The following is a 23,133-nucleotide window of genomic DNA, read 5'->3' as shown; positions in this document are numbered from 1 at the left end:
GTGCCCCGTGTGCTATCCTCAAGAGGTGTGCACCTGGGGACTGTGAACTGGCAGAGACAGGCTGACAGATGTCCCCAAGGTCAGCGCCCAGGCAGTCGGTGACAGAGCCAGGAGCCCTGGCTGTCTTCCTTCTCTGGGAAGCAGAGCCATCTTTTGGATTTTGCTAGAGAGAGAGGTGTGTGTGCCACTCAGACCAGGCCCCGGAGACCAGGACAGCATGGGTGAGAGCCTTGGGCTGGGTGCCATCCTGGCTTGCCCGCGGCCAGAGCCCACCTCTGTTTCTTCTGGAAGGCAAGGTGGTGGCATCTTGGCATCTGCCGGGTGGTGTCTGCTAGGGCACTCTGGCCACTTCCAGGCTCCCCGGATTAGTTCCACGGGCTGCCTGGGGCTCGCCCAGCCAGAGGGACTCGGCACAGGGGAGTCCCATGGAGTCGGCCCTGGTCCTGGCTGACTGGTCCCTCCAGCGTCTGGCAAGCAAGTTCACAGTCCAGCGCTGGGTTCACCCGGCTGGGAGAGCCCCACACGTGGGCTTGCCAAAGCCTCTGAGCAGGGATATCTTTGATCTCAACTCTGCAAGATGGCACACGTGGGCACCCAATACTCCACCAAGCTCCTCTATGCCTCCAAGTTGGAAAAGAAAAGCACTGCCCCCAATCTTGTCCTGTTTTGCTTTGCGCTCTTTGAGTCTGTGCTCGCAGGAAGGGCTGCATATCCGCTGTGCGTTGCACTTGGCAGCTTCCAGATACGCTGACAGTCCCTTCTCATTCACAGCGGGCCTGCCTAGTCCCTATCCTAGAGATGAGAAAACCGAGGCTCAGAGAGGGCGAGTAACCCGCCCGTGAACGCGAGGTGGGGAGGTTGTGAACCAGAACCCAGTGGGACTAAGGAGGGGGAGGAATCAGGACCACAGCAGTGGGTCAGACCAGCACGTTCCTTCCACGATCTCTGTTCTGTTCTTCAGATGGGAGACAAGCCGAGGCGGCTGCCACAGACTTGCTTTTTTGCCCTCTGGTCCAGCCGTTTTAGGATCCTCTCCGTCTCCCCAGCCAAATGCTGTCTCCTGTATGAGGGCGTTTGCCTACGTTGTCTCTTCCACCTGGAAGACTCTGCTGTCTTAGCCCAAATGTGCCGTCCCCGTTCAGGTCTCTGCTCATTCATTCATTGATTCATCCCACAGATGCCCATCAGTGCTCACACATGCCATTCACTGTGACAGATGGTGGGAATCCAAAGTAAACGCCACAGATCCCCAAGTGGCCAAGGTCAAGTAAGGAATAAAGCAATGCGTGTAGGGGAGGGGCTGCTGTGGGGGTGGGGGAGGCAGTGGGGAGGGCCTCCCCCCTCAAAGGAAGGTCAGGCAGGGGAGCACAGCAGGTACAAAGGCCCTGAGGCAGGAAACAGTCTGGCTGTGGGAGGAACTGAGAGGAGATTGATCTGTGTGCTGCAGAGGTGTGGGAGGGAGAGGGGAGTGTCATGGGGAGGGATGCAGTGGAGGGGGCTGGGGGAGAAGCGTGGCTGTCGTGTGGGCCTTGGTGAGGACTTGCAGCTTGAACTGCGCTTTAAAGAGAGCTTTAAGCAGAGAGAAATCTGTTCCTAAGATCCCTGGGCTGCTGTGTGAGGAATAGGCGATTGGGTGGATGTGGGGAGTGCCCTGGGAGTCGAGGGATTCTAGGTGGTTCTAAGGAGCAATGAGAGCGCCTTGGCCCCTGCTGGGGGTGGGCAGAGGGCTTGGTTTTGGGGGGTATTGTGGGGACAGATCCAACAGCCTGCAGCTTGATGGGATCAGGGGACTGGGAAAAAGGAAAGAGCCCTGGTTTGGGGTCCTAGCAGAGTTGTGGGCTGTTCATGGAGAAGGGAGAAGAATGAAGGAGAGAGCAAACCACCTCTGGGGGGAAGGAGTCAGAAGTTCAGTTTTGCGCACGTGGAGTTTGAGGATGAGAGCTGGCAATGGGCCTTGGGAATTGGACGCTGGGTGGGGGGATGGGGACCATCAGCAGAAAGGGGGTTTTGCATGCATGGGATGGATGAGAAAACCACGGGTGTAGNCTGCATGGGGCCATGGGGCCTGCGTGGTGTCTCTGACCTTGGCCTTGGTGGGGAGGTGGGGTGAGGCTGGTGAGGGCTTGGGGGAGCAGGAGAGGGAGGAAGGGGAGATCCTGGAGGAGGGAGGCCCGCGGCTGGACTGCGGGGTGTAGAGTGCAGGGCTGAGGGAGGGAGGGCCAGGCAGGGGCGGTGGCCCAGCTCCCAGCCAGAGGCAGGAGGCAACTTCTGGAGGACAAGTGTGGGGGGAGGGTCCTTGGGAAAGGGGAGAAGGGCGGAGGGGGGAGGGGGAGCTTCAGCAGCTGGAGCTGCCTGGCAGATGGGGCCTCCAGGGGAGGGGATCGGAATCTAGAGGGAGCCTTCTGTTTGGAGAGAGGATTTTCTCTGGCAACTTTGCAGCCTCTGGGGCAGAGGGGAGGAGTTAGAGGTGCCTCCTTCAGGAATCGGTCNCCCCGGCTTGCTGGGGCCCAGTGGGTGCTCAGTAAATATTTATTAACTGACTACTCTGCATTCAGCCTGCCAGGAGGGGAGCGGGAGGGGAGCAGCAGAGCCCGGATGGAGCCCGGCCTCCGCCCCCCAGTCTGTCCTTGGCTCAGTCACTCTGTCCGCCAGCAGCTGAGTGCTTTGCGATGCACCTGACCAGGGCTGTTCTGCTGCTTATTTAGAACAGGAGGGAGAGCTTTCTGTACCCCCACTTTATAGAAAAGGCCAGCCAACCCTCCCCCCAGCACACAAAGGAAGGGGCGCTTATGTGGGAGCCCCTGGGCTGTTCCTCAGACCCTGCATGGGGTCATGTTCATGTGTCCAGCAGGGAAAGCAGCCTCTTGAGAAGCCTGCTTCCCCTCTGTGTCCTCCCTGCAGGCAGGGAGATGGGCTGTGAGCATCAAGACACGCTAGTGACGGAGGGGACCGGCCACACTGAGTGCCATCCACGGTCCGATATCCTTGGCCCCTTAGCTGGCAGTGGGGAGAGTTCGCAATCTCTATCTGGCAAAAGCATTTTTAAGATAGCATTTCTTTATTTATTTATTAAAAAAAATTTTTTAAATGCTTTATTCNGGCTCGAACCCACAAACCGTGAGATCATGACCTGAGCCAAAGTCGGACACTTAACTGACCGAGCCACCCAGGCGCCCCTAAATGTTATTTATTTTTAATGGACGTGTCATTGACAGACAACATTGGGTTTAGGTGTGTGGCAGCAACGTGGTATTTCGTAGATGTTATAAAACGCTCACCACGATAAGTGTGGGCCCTGCCTGTCCCCCATATAAAGTTATTGCATCANTCATCTGTTGATGGACACTTAGGCTCTTTCCATGTTTTAGCTATTGTGGAGAGTGTTGCTATGAACGTCATTGCATCATTATTGACCACATTCCCTACGCTGTATATTTCATCCCTGTGACTTGTTTATTTGACAACTTCAGACTAGTGCCCCTTAGTCCCCATCCCGTTTCACCCAGTCCCGTACCCCTTTGCCCTGTGCCAACTCCCAGCTAGTTCTCTGTCCTGATGAGGCTGTTTGTTTTGTTTTGTTTTGTTTAGATTCTACAAATAAGTGAAATCACGTGGTACTTGTCCTGTCCTGTCTTATTTCATTCAGCATAACATTTTCTTTCCTTTTTAAAATTTTAATGTTTATTTTTGAAAGAGAGAGTCAGAGCACGAGCAGGGGAGGGGCAGAGAGAGAGGGAGACACAGAATCTGAAGCAGCCTCCAGGCTCTGAGCTGTCAGCATGGAGCCCAATGCGGGGCTTGAACCCACGAACCATGAGATCATGACCTGAGCCGAAGTCGGACGCCTATTCAACAGAGCCCCCCAGGTGTCTCCAGCATAACTTTTTCTAACTCCGCCCATGTTGTCGCCAATGCCAAGATTTCCTTCTCTTTTATGGCCAAATGATATTCCATTATATAGATCTACCACATCTTCCTTATCCATTCGTCTGATGATGGACGCTTTGGTTGCTTCTCTATCTTGGCTGTTGTGAATAGTGCTTTAGTGAACATAGGAGCGCATATATGTCTTTTTGAATCAATCCTTTCATTTTCTTTGGATAAAGACCCAGGAGTGGAATTCCTGGATCATATGGTATTTCATTCATTCATTCATTTATTATCTCTACTCCCAATGTGGGGCTCGAACTCACGATCCCAAGACCAAGAGTTGCATGCCCTGCCAACTGAGCTTGCCAGGCACCCCTGGTGTTTCTATCTTTANGACCCGCGAGAGCATGACCTAAGCGAAAGTCGGACGCTCAACCAACTAAGCCACCCAGGCGCCCCAGTGCTTTATTCATTTTTACGAGAGAGATAGAGATAGCATGAGCAGGGGTGGGTCAGGCACAGAATCTGAAGACAGGCTCCAGGCTCTGAGCTGTCAGCCCAGAGCCCGACACGGGGCTCGAACCCACAAACCGTAGATCATGACCTGAGCCGAAGTCAGACGTTTAACTGACTGAGCTACCCAGGCGCCCCCCTATCTTTAATTTCTTGAGGAACCTCCAAACTGTTACCCACAGTGGCAGCCCCAAGTTACATCCCCACCAACAGTGTGCCAGGGCTTCCTTTGCTCCACAGCCTCACCAACACTTGTTATTTCTTGTTTCTTGTCTTTTTGATACTAGTCATTCTGGCGGGTGTGAAGTGACATCTGAATGTGGCTTTGATTTGCGTTTCCCTGATGATGCGTGATGTTGAGCAGCTTTGCGTGTGTAAACTGGCCCTCTGGATGTCTTCTCTGAAAAGTGCCTATTCAAACCTTTTGCCCGTTTTTTTAATCGGATTGTTTGTTTTGCTGGTGTTGACTTGTATGAGTTTCGTGAAAGCGTTATTTATTTATTGTTTTAATGTTTTTATTTTTGAGAGACAGAGACAGAGCATGAGTCAGGGAAGGGCAGGGAGAGAGGGTAACACAGAATCCAAAGCAGGCTCCAGGCTCCGAGCTGACCACACAGAGCCTGACGTGGGACTCAAACCCACGAATTGTGAGATCATGACCTGAGCCGAAGTCAGATGCCCAACTGACTGAGCCAGTCAGGTGCCCCGTGAAAGCATTTTTTTAATGTTTGTTTATTTTTGAGGGGAGGAGGACTGGGGGGGGTTACAGAGCATTCCAAGTGGGCTCTGAGCTGACAGCAGAAAGCCCAACGTGGGGCTCGAGCTCATGAACTGCGACATCATGACCTGAGCCGAAGTCAGACGATTAACTGACTGGGCCACCCGGGAGCCCTGCTGTGAGCCGTTTCTAATAATCCCAACCATCACACCGAGCTGGGCTGTGAGCTGGGCCGTCCCGTGCTCCTGGCGCGTCCTGGAGGAGCGGGGGCTGTGGATGCACTGGCTCCTGCACGGCCACGGCCATGGGTGGAGGCCCCCCCCTTTCTCCTGAACACGTGCCCTTGGCAGCCTTTCCCACAGGAGCCTCCAGGAGGCAAACCTTCCCACCACCTTCCTTTCCCACCACCTGCCCTAATTCCCCTCCCCCCATCTCTGCACATTTTCTGTTGGTTTTTGAGTTCCTTGAGTGTGGCCTTGGCTGTTTGTTACCCTCCCCCAACAAGCGGTCAGTGAGAAGTGGTAGAGGGGAGGACGGCTGGGCTGAGAGCCTGTGACCCTGGTGGACTCAGGCCGGCAGAGGGAGCCCGAGGGCCAGGAGCCTGGACCACTGTGCTCGCGGGCAGCCTCAGAAGGGGGCTCCGCTGCTCCTCTGCCTAGAAAGAGAGAGAAAGAGGAGGGTGGTGCAGAGAGAGAGGGCTACCCACAGGGAAGACCAGACCCCGGGGGAGCGGGACCAAAGCAAGGAAACCAGACTGGGGGTGGACCCCCGAGTCTGTGAGCCGGGGGGGGGGCGGCCCCCCACTCAGCAGCTCTGTAACTATGTCTGGCCTCCTAACCTTTCTGAAATCCCCATTTCGTCCTCGGTAAGACGGGGACAATTCTAGCTGCTTACCTGGCTCACGCTGTGANGTCCTGCCAAAAGCCACCAGATCTGCTCGTTTCTTTGGCTCTTTGAGGATGTCTGTTCCTCTTCCCTGTGTCCTGCCACCTCCAAATAACCATGACAATGAGGGGGTCTATTGAGGATGTAACTGATAATGTAAGTCACCCAGTGCCACCAGCCAGTGCACTGAGCGAGCCTGAAATGATCCTGGAAGGGGCATCTTAAGCCCCATGCTCTAAACGTAGAAGTTAGGGACCCACACGTCCGTGGGCACAGCTGGAAGGTGGCAGAGTTGAATTCCGAACTCAGGTCCGTGGTACCCGAGAGATGCCCTGTCTCCCTGGGCCTCAGTTTCCCTCCTGAACAACGTGGGGAGGGCCGAATGGTCTAGGGGCCTCCTGGCTCTAACATCCCCCGCTCCCGCCACGTGCCTGTGGGAGGGGTGGACATGAAGGGCTGGTTTGCATCCTCGGACGAGGCGACAGTTGTGGTGAGGAGGGGAGCGGTATGGGGGGCGGGAGAAGGCCCTTCTCCCTGCCGGCCTTGACTCTGCCTCCTGCCTGCCGCATCCCACCCCTGTAGCATTTCTGAAGGGCCTGAGTGACAAGCAGCGGGAAGAACATTACTTCTGCAGGGACTTCGTCAGGCTGAAGAAGATCCCGACGTGGAAAGAGACAGCGAAAGGTAGGCCCCACGCCAGGGACCCCTGGCTACTTGGTGGGTGGCCTGTTTGGCCCCTTGTCGGAGGGGCATCGTACCCACCCCGCCAGAAGGGCAGCAGCGCGGGCCGAGGGCTTGCTACGGGTGGGCCCCCTTGCATCATCACCTCACTTAATTATGAACACGGTCTGAGGCAGCTTCCGTTTTTATCCCCATTGCACTGTTGGGAAACTGAGCCCCAGGCTCATGACCGCACACGGTTGTCAGGAGCCGGGATTTGACGCGGAGGGGTAGTGGCCTGCCGTGCGACATGCCAGGGAGCGTCTGGGCCCTGCAAATTGCACGTCTGGCCACTGGTACCCCAGGGTGAGTCCCTTCACCCGCCTAGGCCTCAGTTTCCACGTCTGTAAAATGGAGGGGGATGACATTAATGGCGTACCTGTGTTTGCCCTTGTGAAAATTCAAGGCGACCAAGCGTGTGCCTCGCAAAAGGGGTGCTTAATCACTGTGGGGTGGCTGTGGCCGGCGCCTCCGGGGGATGGAGCGGGGGTGGGGGCAGGTCGATGGAGGCACCGGTGGGTGGGTCCCTGTGTAGTGCGGGCCTCTCTCTGACCCTCCCCCTCGGCCTCTGCGTGTCCAGGGGTGACCGCGAAGGTGGAGGAGCCAAAGTACAAGAAGGACAAGCAACTGAACGAGAAGATCTCTCTGTTCCGAGGCGACATCACCAAGCTGGAGGTGGACGCCATTGTCAACGCTGGTGAGTGGGGGCTTGTGGCTGGCCCGAGCCGCAGAGGCGGTAGCCGCCTCGTCACCTCTGCTCCAGCCCGTGATGCCAGGCGCGGGCGGGCCCCACCTGGCTCCGGCGAGGCTCGGGTGGCCAGATGGGGGTGGCTCACTGGCGCCTCAGGAACCCAGCGTGTGGGCCGTGAGGACTCCCTTCCCTTGAAACCTTGACCTGCTGTGTCAGGGGCGCCTTGGCCCAGCCGCCTTGCAGCTCTGAGACCCATTAGCGGCCGGGAAGGGAGAGAGCTTGGCTGGAACTGCGCCGGGCTGCCCTGCCAGGAAGTGGGGGCCAGAGCGGGGCGATCTGACCTTGGGGGCTCCAGACGCCCGACCNGGGGGCAGCCTGTCAAGGGGAAGGGGGGAGACAGGCCCCTGTGCCTGACACTTACTCTGCTTCCTGCTGTGACTCTAGCAGCGGGCTTGGTGGTTTATTGTGATGAGTGGAGGAGCCTCCTGCTTCTCTCCCCTCCTGGGGGGGGCGGGAGGAAGGTGCTTGCCCTTCTCCGAGCTGCGGTTGTCTGGCCAAGGTCAGCACTGGGCTGTTGAGGGACAGTCAAGTCCACCTGGTACTTTGTGGGCTGAATCCCAGCCCTCGCTCGCCTGCTTCCCAAGCTTCACAGGCAGAGGCTTCCTTAGAGAAAGGTTTGGAGACATGGGCGGAGCCTTTTATCTGGGGGGGGGACGTCACTGTGCAGTCCCCCCACCCCGGAAGCGGCTCAGATCTCCTCCACCTTGCCCTTGGGCTTGCAGCCATTGTGTCCGACCCCAGTGCTGGCCAGGGAGTGGCATCACCCAGTGATCCTGGGACGCAATGGACAAGCCAGCTGCTCTTGATAAGTGGCTGGGTTCACACACCCTGGGGCGAGGCAGCCACTCAGCCTGTTACTTGTGGCCTGTCCCTGGCCCGCTTGCTTGTGGTCTGGGCTGCTTTTCCGGCAGCGGCATCGCTCTGTGTATCTTTCTGCCTGTTTGTGCAGTCACACAGGTGTCCTCCCCCCGCCCCGCCACCACGTTGCCCATCTCAGCGCACAGGTGACCCGGCACACAAAGGCAGGAGTTCCGACTTAGCGCAGAGGGAGCTGGGTTGCCTTTGAGTTTCTGCTGGTGCTTCTGCTGGGCTTCTCTCAGGCCACTAGGGCGGGGGCGGCGGGTGACAGCATGTCTGCGAATCTCTGGGGAGACATGGGGTGCAGACAAGCCAAGCTGGGTGGGCAGATGACCTTGTGGTCCAGAGGAGAAGGTCCTTCTTGCCGCCTGGACCCAGGAGGGGCTNCCAGGGGTGCGGAGACTGAGGGAGGCTGTTGGGGGTGTGTGGGAGGAGCCGGGTGGAGGCTGCACGCAGGGCTGTGGGTGGGATTCGTGGCTCTTGTGACGTACCCGGCGCTGGCCGCAGTCCAACGGTCCTCGGCCCAGAAGAGCACTTGGGTCCTGGCTGCATTTGGCTGCACTGGGGTGGGGGCGGGGGCATTGCCGCATCTCTCTGGGGGCTCCTCTTCTCCGTGAACGTGCCTGGGCTTCCACCTCCCCCTCTGCATGATGGGGATGGTAGAAAACCCACCCACTGGGCTGTTCGCCGGCATTAGGGACCCATGCTTGTGACCCGTGATGCTCATGCAGTACCTGGTGTGAACCATGGACGACTCCTCCGTCGTTGGCATAGGGTCACTGTGGGTGCCTGGGAATGCCAGGGGATGCTGGTGCCTCCTACTAATGTGCCGCTTTCATCTCTCCCTGCTTGCCTCAGTTTACCCAACACTTCTTGATGTGTTTTCCTAGGATTTCCTTTTTCCCCTAGATTCTCAGAGCAGGGAGGACCCAGAACCTGTCTGGAACCCCAGGGAATGGCTTGAGGCGGCCCCAGACGTGGGGCTCCCACAGAGCCTGCTTCCCCTCTGGGTCCTCCCTCCAGGCATTTTCCTTGCCACTGCTCAGACCTCAGGGGTCATTGGTGGCTGCGGTCTGGAGCCCCACCCCCAGGGTCCTCTGGCCTCATCCCTGGGGGGGGCCCAATGGCCTTGGCTCCGCGCGGGCCTGCTGCCCACCAGGGGGCAGCAGAGATCGCGGTTTCCGCGCCCGGTGGCGCCCGTAAATCAGCCTGTTTATTAGCAGAATAAAAGTCGAGGCAACGCGGGGCTTTTCGGGGCTGCATAAATCTGGTCTGTGCCTCGTGAAACCCATATGTGCTTAATTCATATGTAAAGTTTCAAGCAGGAAGAGAATGCGTGTCCATTAAATTCTATTTGACTTGATTATAATCATTAGCCATGAATAATTGCTTCTCAGCACCGACCGCGGAACCACCACAATGGGGGAAAAGGAGCGAGCAATTATAGCGGGGTGTGAATTTTTAAATTTTTATTTTTGAAGCTGAGGGCAGTGTTGGTCCCCTGGGGNTTGGAGTTTCTAGATTTTGGGGGGGGCGGTGTTTCTTTCTGTCCCTGTGGCCAGATGGGGGCGGGAAGGTGCCATAGCTGGCTGGGCCTTGCTCCGGCGGCAGGGGCCATGGAGCGGGATGCATGCAGGGAAGCTGGGAGGGGCCTGAGACAGGAAAGGGGGTCAGGATTCTTAGAACTCCCTCCATCCTGAAGAGCTGTGAGCTGGGGTGTCTCCAGCCTGGCTGCAGGCTCCCTTCCCATGCTTTTGGGGGACCCTGGGGATCCTTGGGGATGGCAGGGGCCCGGCGCCCTCCCCTCCNGCCTTCGGGAAATCAGACTGTTTGCCAACTGAACCTCTGGCATTTGAAGTCCAAGCCTGCTTTTTGCCCCCCTCTGTTGGTATTTGAGATGTGATCGGAGTGTGTGTGTACTATGTGGTGTCTATGATGGTATGTGTGTGGGATGTGGGGGGGGTGTGTGTGTGTGTGTGCGTGCGCGTGTTGTGATGTGATGTATGCTGTATCGTACGTGGTGGGGGGCTGGGGCAGAGGGTAGAATGTGGGATGCCTGGCAAGTGGTTGGCAGGACTGGAGGTCACAGGGTCAGGAGCCCCCCCCCCCCCCCCGCCAAGCACCTGGGTGCAGTGCCGGCCACCTCGGGCCCTCCCTGCCTGTGCTTTCACAGGCCGCCACTGAGGCTGCTGGCTCAGGCAGTGCCCAGAGGGTCTCAAGCTCCCGCCATCTGGTAGCGGGCCATGGCTCTTACCCACGGGGGCACGCTGGATCCATCTTAATTAAATCGGGCTGCCATGCTGGCATGATAAACCAGAGAGCCCCTACGGGCCCTCATTCTGGAGCAGGAGATTCTCGGGCCGTGCGTGTGGCTCCGGGTTGGCCTACGCCCCGAACCTCACTACTGTCTCCTCCAGAGAAGCTCAGGTCTGGGGGTCTCCACCCTGGGGGGGGTGGTGCTTCAGCCTGTGGAGTATCTGCATCTTCTTATTGCCATGGTGGGGGTATGACCTTGACTGGGTCACTTCCTTGCCCTTGGGGTTCCCAGCTTACCAGGCCTGTGCCGGCTGGTCTCTAGTCTTTGGCAGACAGCTGAGTCCCAGGCAGGAAACGTCCCAGCCCAAAGAAGGACCCCCGTTCTGAGCCAGGCCAGGGGTCCGGCTGCCAGCTTTGGCCTTCAGGGCATCAAGGGACAGAGCAGGGATGAATGTGATGCTTTGTGCCGACAGGACCCTTTCCCTTCAAAGCCATCCCAGGCCAGGGAATCCTGGCTGTGGCCACAGAGGCCAGGAGCTGATGGGGATGCCAGGACTCTTGGTGGCCTCTGAGCCTCTTGTTTCCTCGTCTGAAAAATGGACCATCCTCAGCCCCACCCAGGGTGGCCGTGAGAGGATGACATGAGTCCGGGCCCGTCCGGGGCCTGGCGCATAGCAAGCCCCCCTAGTAAATTGTTATCAGAAAGTCAAGAGCAAGAGCGACTAAGTAGAATATAATGTGACAAAATCCCGGAAGCGAGGTCTGAACAAAGTGCCTTGCGACGCCGCAGGGACCAATTAATTCTTGCAGGAGGTGGCGGGAGGCAAGACAGGTCAGCGAGGCCTTTGAGGGGTGCGGGCGCGCGCGGGCCGGGATGCGCCGCACGAGTGGGTAGCCGGGTTTCACAGCGACAAGCTGGCCTCGCTGGGAGTTTTTTTTTAAAGCCGCTTGTTTATTTAAAATAAGGCATGAAGTGGTGCTCTGTTTCCTTAAGTCTTGGGTCTTTGATTTGTGAAAATCTGCCAGCCGCTCATCGCCGCCTCCCCCTCCCCAGCCAGTCACAGTCCAGGCCTCGTCCCTTCGGCTGCCTGGAGGCCCCCACGAGCCCAGCCCCAGGGTCCTGGGCCACTGCTCGCGGTCGGTGATTTAGAGACCGCCTTGATGGACTAGCCAGCAGGAGGGGCTGAGGGACGCCGCTGCCTTGTGGGAAGTGATCTGATGCTAAACTGTCGCCGTAAATCGCTTTATCTGTCACTTCAGATTTAAATGTGTTTGCTGAGGCTTGCCTGCCGGCCAGGCTGCCTCCAACAGCAGCAACCTCTCTGCAGTGGGCAGGGAGACTGGGTGCGGGGTAGCCTGGGGGCAGACAGCCAGGCTGGTCTGGTCGCTGGGCCTGTCCCCCCCTCCCCCCAGGGACCCACAGTGAGAACCTACCACTCCCTCCACTCCCTCCACGCGCCCACCCCGGATCAAACCAAGGTGCAGCTTGGCAGGTGACTGAGTTGGAATTCGAACTCCCACGGGCCTTTCCTTCATGCGGTGGACTGTGCCGCAGGGCATGGAGGTGAGACCCCAGGCTACCAAAGACACACTCTCTTATCCCAAATGCAAGGTGAGACACGGGAATGCAAAGAGATAGCACAAAGTACAAGAGGGCTTTTGCTGCAGGGGTGGTAGACAATCAGGAAGGCTGCCTGGAGGAGGCAATGTGGAGGCTTGGCTTGTGCCGAGAAGGGGACACTGAGTCAGAAGTTGGATGAGGGCATTCTAGGGGCAGAGAGGGAGAGCCCTGGCAGGAAGGGGTGAGGCAGGCCAGGGGGGACTTGGGGGGTGCTCTGAGGAGCTGGGAATGAGCCAGGGCCCGTCCTGAGCAAGGGCCTCCCTCCAGCGCTCGGCTGAATGCACATCCCATGCCACCTTTCCTGCCCTCCTGGTGTTACTATGTTAGCCCGCAGTGTCAAAGGGGAGACTGAAGCTCAGAGATGTGAAATAACTTGCTCAAGGCCACACAGCTAACCAGTAGTGGGGCTGGGTGGGGAGGTTTACCTGACTCTAGAGCTTCTAGGAAATCCTTGTATTAAAAAAATATATATTTATTTATTTTGGGGAGGGAGAGAGAGAGAGTGCGCGCGCATGCACATGCAAGGTGGGGAGGGGCAGAGAGAGGGGGACCGAGGATCTGAAGCCGGCTCCGTGCTGACAGCAGCAAGCCTGACACGGGGCTCGAACTCATGACCTGAGCTGAAGTCAGACACTCAACCGACTGAGGCACCCAGGCGTCCCGGAAATCCTTGTATTTTGGGGGTGGGGGTGGGAATGCCTCTTCTTTGTTCCCTTTTCTCTTCGGGTCACAGAGTAGGTATGTTGTCATTTTCCCTCTGAGAAGTGGGGTGGGGGAAGGGTGGCTGGTCAATGCAGGAAAGGTGGTGCTAATGTCGGTCTGGGTCTGGGTTCGTTGGCCCCGTGAGGCCCCGCAGTGGGCTTTAGCTCCTGTCCCAGCCCCTGCCCCCAGCTCACCCCCCAGAGCCCCTGCATCTAGGCTGTGGCAGCTTGTTATTCATTATTCCCTCCAGGCCGGGGGCTGCCCCCACGTCGCACACACGGCCTCATTTCCGAGGTGGGCACCAATGGTTCCTCCATTTTACAGATGAGGAGACTGAGGCCCACACGGGGCCAGAGTGCTGGTAAAAGGCCAAGCCAGGAATCAAACCCTCCCCTTTCAGACTTGGGATTTAAGGGGGATGCGATCAGGCTTGTGTTCTCGGAAGCTCCCTCGGCTTCTAGTGTGGGGGTGAGGGGCAGAGGAGATTGGAAGGCCGCCTGGGAGGCCTGGGGTCCAATTGGCCCCCTCCCCACATTAGAAAGCCCCAAACACCCGAGACAGTGCCAAGGCCTCGTTTCTACCACCGTAAGAGGAGGGCGGCTCGTTTCCGCAAGGTCGAGAAGCGGTTACATAAATTCATAAATGATAGATCCCTCCTGAATTATTGAGATTCCCTTGAGGGCTCGCAGGGCCCGGTCCAGCGAGCTGAGCTTGGCCAGTGGCAGGACTCGAGGACCCTGGGCAGGTCCTTCCACCCCCGGGTCCTCTGCCAAGTCACCTGTGTATTAGCCAGATCCTTCCCTTCCTTCCACAGGGGACCCGAGGGCCGGCCAGTGACCCTTTGTGCCAGGTTTCAGTGGAAGTTTGTTGAATAAATGATTGCTTGAATGCCTTTGAGAGTTGGTCAGACGGAGGGACTGGAAGTGACCCCCTTTGGGCCTCCTCCTCCTCCTGCCCCAGCCCCCCCATGATGGGTCACAGACGTCAGGGCTGGAGGGTGCCAATGCACTTTGCATTGAGGACGGAGGTGGACAGTATGTGCTGCTTGGGAGGTTCCTGTCTCTGCGTGAGCCTCTCGGGACACAAGGCTCAGGGTGACCCAGTGCCCGCCCTCAAGGCATTTGCGGTCTTGTAGAGAGGAAAGTGGTTGAGTATCTGAGGCCCAGAGGGGCGATGGCCAGCTCAGGGTCACACAGCAGCAAAGTGGCCAAGCAGGCCTTCCTGCCTCCCCGTCCCCCAGAACCGGGTCCCTTCTCTGGGTCCTTCTTCTCCCCATCAGGACAGACCCAAGGTCCGGAAACGCGTTGCCCCCTCTGCCCCCCGCCGAGCGGCTCCTCCCTGTCCTTGAGGTCGCCTGGCCACAGCACCTGCACCCGTGTTCCCAGCGCGCTCTCTGTCCTGAGCACTGGGCCGAGGAGGCCGGAGCTTGTGGGAATGTGTGTGTTTTGAAATTAATGGGGACCATTAAATTGGCCAAGCATGAAAAGGGCTGGTTCTGCAGCCTCTGGCTTGCTCGACCAGAATGATCCGCCAGCACCTTGGCAGAGGACTGCCCAGCCAGCTTCGGGCAGGAGGCNCCGGGGGGGGGGGGGGGGGTCTGGACGCAGCAGGTGGAAACCATGGACCCTCCCTGGGAACAGGCCCCCTTCCCTTCCTCTCGACACCCAGCACTGGGGGCTGGGGTGCTGGGTTGGATCTGTTCTCTCCAGACCCCTAGGGTGGGCTCAAGCATACTCCCAACCCTGACCCTGGGGCCTGCTTGATCTGGCGGGGGGTTGTCCCTAGGATGTGACCTGGCCTAGAAGAGAGTCCAACGCTCAGCCTTGTCTCCTCTCCGCTCCCCAGCTTCCCAGACGGCCCCGCCTGCCCTGGTGGCCCCGTCACAGGGCACTGCTGTGGGACCTCGGGCAGGTCATCTCAGCCTCAGTCTTCTTGTCTGTGTCATGGGAAGAAGAGGGCGCCAGGACCCGCCTCCTGGGGTGGTTGTGAGTTTTGAAAGGAGGCAGCACAATGTCTGGGATAAAGGAAACCGCCAGGAAATGCCAGCTCTTGTATTCGCTGCGGTCGCTGCTTCTCTGGGAGGGCGACGCTGTCCTGCGGGATGGGGCCTGCTGTCACGCGCTGCTCAGCTGGGCGGGGACAGGGGCTGCCTGAGGCTACCTGCTTCCTGTCCTTCCCTTGGTAAACAGAGCCCTTCCTGGGCCCGTGGGGGGTGGGAAGGGTGTGCTGAGGCAGGAGGCCTTCCTGATTTGGGGTTTGCGGGCCGTAGGGTGCAGGGCAGCGGGGCTGGTTTCCCCTCTCTTGTGGCAGGGCCGTCAGTGGGGAAAGGTGTGCGAGTTACATGGGAATAGCCCATGGGGGGCCAGGAGGTGGGGAAAGCGCTCCCCGACGCCACCCAGAGGGCCCTCTGCAAACTGCAGCCTCCCCTCCCCCTCCTCAGAGTCTCAAAGCTCACCTTTTGGGCCCATTTATTCATTTTGCCAAGTATTTGTCCGTCCAGATGCTTCCTCAGGCCCCGCTGGCGGCTGTGTACGCGGGGTGCCATCCCAGGCCCCCTTTCCCCGCGGTCTCGATTTCTCGCCTGTGAGAGGGTGTAGCTGCGCTTGGGGGGTGGGGGGGGCTGGCCAGGCCTNTCCCCACCCCCCGCCGCCGCGCCCTGCCCCCCCCAGCCACAAGTGGCCCTTGTGCAGCCGTCCCCGCCTCCCTCCTCCCCATCGCTGCTTCCGCCCCCTCTTCGGACATTGTAATAGCTATAAAAATAGGAGCTTAGCTGCGGAGTAGCACATGGGAAGAGAGAGGCCCGGCTGTCAGCCATTCCCCTGCCAGCAGGGCTCGCGTCTGTTTTATTATTGCCGCCTGGCTGTATTTCACGTACGGTTTAAACATCATCAAACGCCACATCCCTTTTGAAAAGCAAGAGCTACCTTGCTGAGGATGTTGAGGAGAAACAGGAACATTAAAATCTACGAAGCAAATGGCCCAGAATTGACATTTGCGACGGCAGCTTTGCAGCTTTGACTGTCAAAGGAGCTAAATCCCGTCTGGCAGCCGGCGGGGAACTTTCCCCGGTGAGGGTCACGGGAAGGTGGGGTGGGTTGTGGCTGGAGCCTCGGGGTTTGGCAGAGAGGGGAGCCAGGCGTGACAGGCGGGGTCAGGGGGTGAGGGAATTCTGTGGGTCGCCGGACTGTCTTTGGCGCCTCCCTGGCCTTGACCTTGACTCAGCCTCAGCTCCCTGCTAACAAGGCCAGCAGGAGCCCTCCCCTCCCCCTGGAGCACAGAGCAGAGTGCTGGGCTCTGGGGCGCAGGGGTGGGACTGGGGGCGTGCCAGGGGACCGGCTGGACAGAGCTGCCGTGGCCACTTATGAACTCTTGTGACCTTGACCACGATACAGCTCCCCTCTGAGCCTCAGTTTCCTCTTCTGTAAACCCCGATGGAAGAGCCACTCCCTCCCCCTGCCCCACCCTCTCGGAAGGTGATTGAGGGGATGGAAAAGATGCATGAAAATGTGACAAGCCGTTGGAATTCAATAAATGGTGGCTGTTATCACCGCGGAAGTGGGCGTTTGAGCTGGAATTGATTTTTAAAAAATATTTAACCCACCTATTCCCACTGAAAAATAGGTACAATAAAACCAGGGAGCCATTAAAACAGGGACGGGAAGAAACAAGGACCAGGGGAAGACACTGAGCTGGGGATCCCGTAAGAATCTGCCCCGTGCCCTTGGCCACACCGGGAAGCTTTCAGCCTGGATGCCCATGGCACGTGCTTTCCACCCCGCCAACCTCTGACCTTGTTCCTGGGTGTGGCCCCCTGCTAAGCCGTACCACCTGCCACCTGATGCCGGTATCCCGTCTACCGAGAGACCCCGGATCATGCCCACCCTTCTATCTTATGTTCTTAGGGGGGTTGGGGGGGGCAGCTTGGCTCCTGGCACCTACCCTGGCCCTGCCCAGACAACACCTCAAAACTAGGTTGAACAAGTCTGTTGCAACTGAATGTAAATGTGGCTTTGAGCTTCCCGGCAGCCAGAGCAAGATGGGGAATGAGATTTTACTTTCTATAACTTCACATGTGGAAATCAGTTTATACTTGAGCTTGATGCCTCTTTCTACTCTCCCTTTTCTCTCCATCCTCTACCTCTATTACCTTCACCAATGGTTCTTTATTTCCCCTACGGATACTTTGTACCTTACCCCAGAGGCCCCCCTCCCCCCACCAAGCCTCACTCTCTAAGTCCCTCCAACATGGCTTTGCTTCTGACTTGTGAGTCCCCCTCTGCCCTCTTGTTTGTCACTGTCCATTCCCGTGTCAGCCAGCCTGGCCTCCGGGCCTCTGGCCTTGCCCAGGCCCATTGAGTCTGCCTCTGCGATCACTCTCAGATGAGCCAGTGACTAATAAGGGTTGCCCCCAGGGGGCCAGAAAAATCTTTCCCTCCTTAATATCAGAGTTTAAAAATGTGTCACCATCGATTTGAAGAAAAGACTTGTTCCCGCTGAGAAAAGCGGCCGGAGATTCGTCTCGCCTCCGGAATCACACAGGCAACTGCATAAATTCCAGAGCCACCAAGCGCTCTCCATGCAAATGCGGCCCCTCGGCCCCACAGCCAGCCCCAGAGTCTCCGGAGGCTGCCCCCATGCTTCCGCGGGCCGGCACCCCACTCCCCCACCCCTCCAGGACCCCAAAGAAACTCTGGGGCTCCTTGGAGGCGTGGGGGGGGCGTGTCCCTGGTGAGCAGAACCTCACTTCCCTCCACCTCTTTGTGATTAAGCTGGAGGCTGAGCGAATTCCATGCCATGATGTGCTTTCATCCTGGAGGAGAAAGAGGAGGAGTGCCTTCTGGGAGGGGGGCCCCACGGGCCCGGGGTGGGGTCCCTCCCTTACCCTTGTCTGTGGGTCTGTTGGTTGCACAATGGATCTTACCCGAAGTGGGCACCTTTAGTGACTGAATGCCCTGTCTCCCAACCTTGCTTCACCTTTGCCTGGAAAGACTGTTGGGGTCATTTGATCCTTCCGGCTACCTCCAGGGGGGCCCTCTCTCCTCTCTCCTCTCTCCTCTGCGCCTGCGGTCACACTGGCCCAGCATCCTGCCCCACAGCATCACACGTGGTCCCGCCCTCATCCGGCAACTCGCCGAGCCCAGGATGATGATAATAAGGATGAGCCGAGCTGAGCTGATGAGCTGATGAGTGGCGGAAGGAGGGGAAGGAGGTGGCTTTGGTATTCCCTCCTTTCAGGTTGAGAAGCTGCGATGCAGGGCTATTTAGCGATGTGTCCCCGGGCAGGAAGCTTGAACCAGATCTCGCTCTGTATCCTGGTACTTGCCACTATGTCACATCACCGTTGAATGAATGAATGAGCGAGTGAGCCAGTAAATGAATGAAGGGAAGGGAGTGGACACGGGCTAACCACTCACAGTTCTAGGTGTCCTCCTGGGTAGCCGGCACATCATTAGCCCTGGGATGGAAGGTGTTCGGAGAGCGCGGAGGGGGAGGGCTGAGCTTTCCAGGCCTGGAGACCCCCCCCTTGTCACCCAGAGGTCACAGTGGCTCCCTTAATGGCAGTATGGTTTGCCCTCCCAAAGGGCTCGCCCAAGCGTGGCACAGAGCTGGGCGAAGGGCTTGGCTGCTCAGGATTTCTGCCAGGTCACCCTCAGCGCGGACCTTCTCTCCTGCTCTGGCTACAGCGGGGTGACCTTTGCCGGCGCCAGACGGTGGCCTGCAGTCTGCAGTCTGACTCTTCTTCCAGGTGCTTCATGGAGGATGGACGAGGGAGGGTGGCACTGAGTCCTCCCAAGGTCTTGGGCCGGTGGGGGAGGGGGCTGGTGCAGCCAAAAATACTTCCAATTAAAAGACGTTTGATAAAATTCAGGGGACTCGGAGAAAAGGTAAACTGGCAGTTCGCAGCCTCCGCGGCTGCCATGGGCCCCTCGGAACAGGTGCCGATGGCCACTTGCCACCTGGTTGGAGGAAGCCTGTGGGCCCCCTCCGCCCCCCGTGCTGCGCCAGCCCCAGCTGCAGAAGCTTTCCCACGAGGGCTCCTGGCGCCTGTTACTCCAGGAGAACAGCGGCCTTCTTTCCTGGCTTCCCCAACATTAGTGCCTTTGCAGGCCTTGGGGATCAGTTTTATGGGCTGCGTTGTTTGTCTGCTGAAACGCTGAAAGCATCAGAAAGCAAATAAACCACCGGGTCGGAGGTCCGGGGGCAGAGGGCGAGGGAGCAGGGCTCAGACATGTCCGCTTGGTCCTGGGTCCCTCTTGAGGAACTGTCACGGCTGGAAGCAGGTGCAGGGAGGGTGTGCGTCAGATGGGGTTCCGGAATTCTGGTGGGAGGGTCAGCCTGAGGCTTCGGGACCTGCCCCTTGTGCTTCAAGACCCCCGCTGAACTGTGCTGGAACGGTGAGTGGCTTCCCTTCCTCCCAGATGCCCACCTACACCTGCTGGCTCCCCGCGGGTGCCAGCCACTGGCCGGAAAAACCAAGCCCTCAGGGCTTTGCCAGCTGACATGCAGGGCCTCTCACCTGCAGAGGGCGCTCCATCTTCTGACAAACTTGGCNCCACGCAACTCTTCCTCTGTTTTCTGGGACCGAGGGAGCCTCGCGGGAGGCCCTGAGGCTCTGCCCCAGGAAAAAGCTGCTTCTCGGCCTCTCTGCTTCCCTCTTAATATGTGAAGAGCTCCTACAAATCAATAAGAAAAATGGGCAAAGGCTGCAGACAAGCAATTCCCGGTAGGAGAGAAACAAATGGCCAGTAAACAAGTGAAAAGATGCAGAACTTCGCTAGTAATCAGGAAAAGGCTAATTGAAATGAGAGACATCATTCTTCACTGCCCGAGAGGCAGAGGCTGGAAGTATTGATACTCGCAGGTGCTTAGCAGCGGCGGCGGGAGAGCGGCCCGTTCCTGGGCTCAGCCCCAGTGGCTCCGCCAAACCGGCACATAGTGGGACCCTGGGAATTCTTGTTTTAACGCCAGAAAACACATAGAACTCTCTGCTTCCCAGTAGATCTCAGCAGGGTCACTGCCACTGCCTTTCATGTCCCTGGCTTATCCCGCTCGTCACTGGGGATGCTTCTGGGGGGGTTGGTTCCCCCCGCGGCCCCCCTCCCTGCAGCTCCCTCGTCCTGGGTCTTTCTGGGCCCAGCCCCTCGTGGGACGATGCTGTTTTCTGCTGCTCGGCTGAGCCTCTGGCTGCAGGGCTGTCTGTAGCCTCGTGGCTGGAGCCGGGGCTCTACCGCACAACACAGTAGCGGGTACTTACAGAGACCAGATGGAAATGGGAATCCCCCGCCCCCAGAGTTGGGCAGCCTTAGCTGTTATCGTGGCTTCTTGCGACACCCTTGGGATCCTCAGTTTGGGAGAAGTCTTGCCCTAGGAGTGCCCTCGGCTCTCCGGGCATCCTGGTTGGACACCCACATCTTCAGGCCCCAGAACCTCTCCTGCCTTTTCTGGTTTCCTCTCCACCCCAGCCCAGAGCAATGATTTCAGGTTTCACAACTGCCTGCGCTCTCACACCTCCTGGCCTCCCCCCTGCCAGAAGCTCTCTTTATTCCCGCTTCCACTGGGCCGGCGCTGGTCTCGCTCCAGGTCCCTGCTCAGATGTCCTCTCCTCGAGGACCCTCCCCCGACCTGGGTTAGACCTCCCTCCCATGTGCTCCGTGGACGGCCGTTCATCCAGCTTCGGGTTCCTTCATTCGGCAGGTGCTGGTGCCGTGGGGACCTGGGACCTCTGTAGTGACCCGACCCTGGGGCAGCCCTGACCAGAGGGTCAGGAAGGCGGGAGGCAGGAGCACCCCAGAGAGGGCTTGGGGGTGGGTCAGCTTGCTGCGCGGGGAAGGGGGAGGCCAGAGGGAAGCCGGGGGGTGGCCCAGATGCCCTTTCTCAGCCTGCCCCGTGAGGGTAGCTCTTATCTGCAGAGCGCAGCGTGGCCGGACCACAGTGGAGCTGCCTTTGATGCGGAGCTCAAGGGGGAAAGCGCGAGTCAGACTTCAAATGGCTTTGGTCGGGGAATCTGGGTCTCTGAGTCCTTGAATCATCCTCCCGCTCACCCACCCACCCCTCGTGCACCTCCCTGGGCAAAGCTGGTCGGCAAGGGAACCCGGGCCCAGGACAGACACCAGCCTGGAGCTTGGCTCCCAGAATCCTTTCCTTCTTCCTGCTCCTGAGGCTCAGCCTCCTACCAGGCCTCTCTTTGTGGTCGCCAGACCGAGGTGGGCCCAGCCCTCCTTCCTTCGTGCAGACTATGGGTGATGAAGACCCAGTGTCTGCCTCTAAAAAGTGCTCAGTGTATGGTGGGGACAACAGAGTGTAAGCGCCTTAGTGCTCTGAGCTGGTCAGGGAAGGCTTCCTGGAAGAGGCCTGCATGGGGAAGCCTCCTTCCCAGCAGCAATTTCTGGTGCAGGCTCACTGGAGCCTTTTCCTCCAGGCTCACAGACCCTACTCAGGCCTCCCTGGGGATTTGGGGCAGTGGGAGGATCCCGGACAGACCCAGTTCCGATTGAAATTGCTGCCACTGTGGCCTTGGGCAAGCTTCTTAGATCTGGGCCCCAGTTTGCTCATTCGAAAATGGGACTCTGTGAGAATGGGGTATGGTGACAGATGTCTGGTGCCTGGCACCATCGACCTGTGCTGCCTTACCTCTCACAGATGGGTGCCCCTTCCGGAAATCCCCCCTAATTATGAAGTCCCAGATCTGGGCGGCCGCACGGAAAGGAAGCACATTCATTAGGAGACCCAGGCACACAGCCCGGCCTTGCCAACTATCTTTCCACGCCAACTCCGAGGACCACGGCCTCGCTGAGAGCACATCTCTCGCGCCTTCCTGGTGACAGGTTCCATCTGCTAGCCCCTGGGGAGTCACAGGCTCGGCGGGAGAGGGGGCTGCTCAGGGACCCGCCATCCCTGGCGACGGCCCCCCCAGCCCTTTACCCTGGGCTTGTAATCTCAGCTTTAAGAAGGATTCCAGTCCCTTTCTCCCGCCCTACCACAACTAATCCATTTGCCAGGGCCCTGATCCAAGAGAAAGCTAATTAAAGAATTTCTGCTCTTGGCTCAGCCTGGACTTTGAAGATTCCCCTTAGTCTTCCTGGAGTATCTGAAAACAGGTGGGGAAGGGGGGGGGGTGTCATAAAGGGCGTCGGATAAGACCCCGCCAGCCTCTGTAATAGGCTTAATCCTCCCAAAGTCAGCGGGCATCAAACAGCCCTCCAGCCATCCCCGGGGAAGGGGCTCTGAGGACTCGGGGCCTTTTGTGGCCCCGTGAGCCCCAGAGCACAGAGGGCTCCCTGTCCTAGCTTCCTGTGAATGGGAGGCTGTGCATTCCCCCAAGAGTTTTGGGGGCCAGGGAAGGGGAAAGGCGGAGCATGAACCCCTCANCTTTGATGCGGAGCTCAAGGGGGAAAGCGCGAGTCAGACTTCAAATGGCTTTGGTCGGGGAATCTGGGTCTCTGAGTCCTTGAATCATCCTCCCGCTCACCCACCCACCCCTCGTGCACCTCCCTGGGCAAAGCTGGTCGGCAAGGGAACCCGGGCCCGGGACAGACACCAGCCTGGAGCTTGGCTCCCAGAATCCTTCNGCTCCCTGTCCTAGCTTCCTGTGAATGGGAGGCTGTGCATTCCCCCAAGAGTTTTGGGGGCCAGGGAAGGGGAAAGGCGGAGCATGAACCCCTCACCGCAGTGACATGGAGGAGACCCTGCCTTGAGGGTTGCTGTGGCCGCTGGCACATAGTTCAGTAAAGGGGGCTCCCTCCCTCCCTGCCCCTTCCCTCTGGTGCCCCACCCCCCAAGCCGCCGTCTCTCCTCTCAAGAGCTCGTTTGCCTCTCAGAGATTTTAATCAATCAACCACAAATGTTGACTTGACACCAGCCCCGTCTGGCAAGGGCCTTTGGGGGTCCCACTCACTGCAGGGTCCTCCATTTGAGCAGGGCCTAGGTACACAGTAGGTGCTTAATAAAGACTTGATCGTGGGGGTAGGGGTCAGGTCCTGGACAGAGCTGGTGTCGGCTCTCACAGGACTCATACTATCGCTGCCTTTAGAAGATGCCTACTGGGTCTTTGGGAGATCAGTAGTCTCCCAAACGTGGGGTGTGGGATCTTAGAGCCTGTCTCCCTGTCACTCTGAGCTTTGGCGAAGCCTGGCGGAACCCCGAGGCGAGGCGGGGCTGTCTGCTGCCGCTCCGGCCCCCCCTCCCAGGCTCCTGCTCCCCCATTTCCCTCTGCAATGCTGGGGAGGGGGAGCACTTAGA

The 23,133-nt window shown here is 58.5% G+C and overlaps 1 protein-coding gene across 1 annotated transcript in view; it reads left to right on the top strand.

Annotated features, from left to right (window-relative positions):
• The window catches only part of MACROD1 (mono-ADP ribosylhydrolase 1), a 142,734-nt gene that overhangs the window by 5,708 nt on the left and 113,893 nt on the right, over positions 1-23,133 (top strand). Inside the window, exons 2-3 of the mRNA XM_077759580.1 lie at positions 6,569-6,670; positions 7,287-7,403. Coding sequence (XP_077615706.1) covers positions 6,569-6,670; positions 7,287-7,403 — 219 coding nt within the window. The remainder of the gene's footprint in view (positions 1-6,568; positions 6,671-7,286; positions 7,404-23,133) is intronic.

This window comes from Crocuta crocuta, unplaced genomic scaffold, assembly GCF_008692635.1.
Source record: "Crocuta crocuta isolate KB4526 unplaced genomic scaffold, BGI_CrCroc_1.0 scaffold53, whole genome shotgun sequence".
NCBI lineage: Eukaryota > Metazoa > Chordata > Mammalia > Carnivora > Hyaenidae > Crocuta > Crocuta crocuta.
The sequence above is the reverse complement of the archived record's forward strand: the minus strand, read 5'-3'. Positions and strand labels throughout refer to the sequence as shown.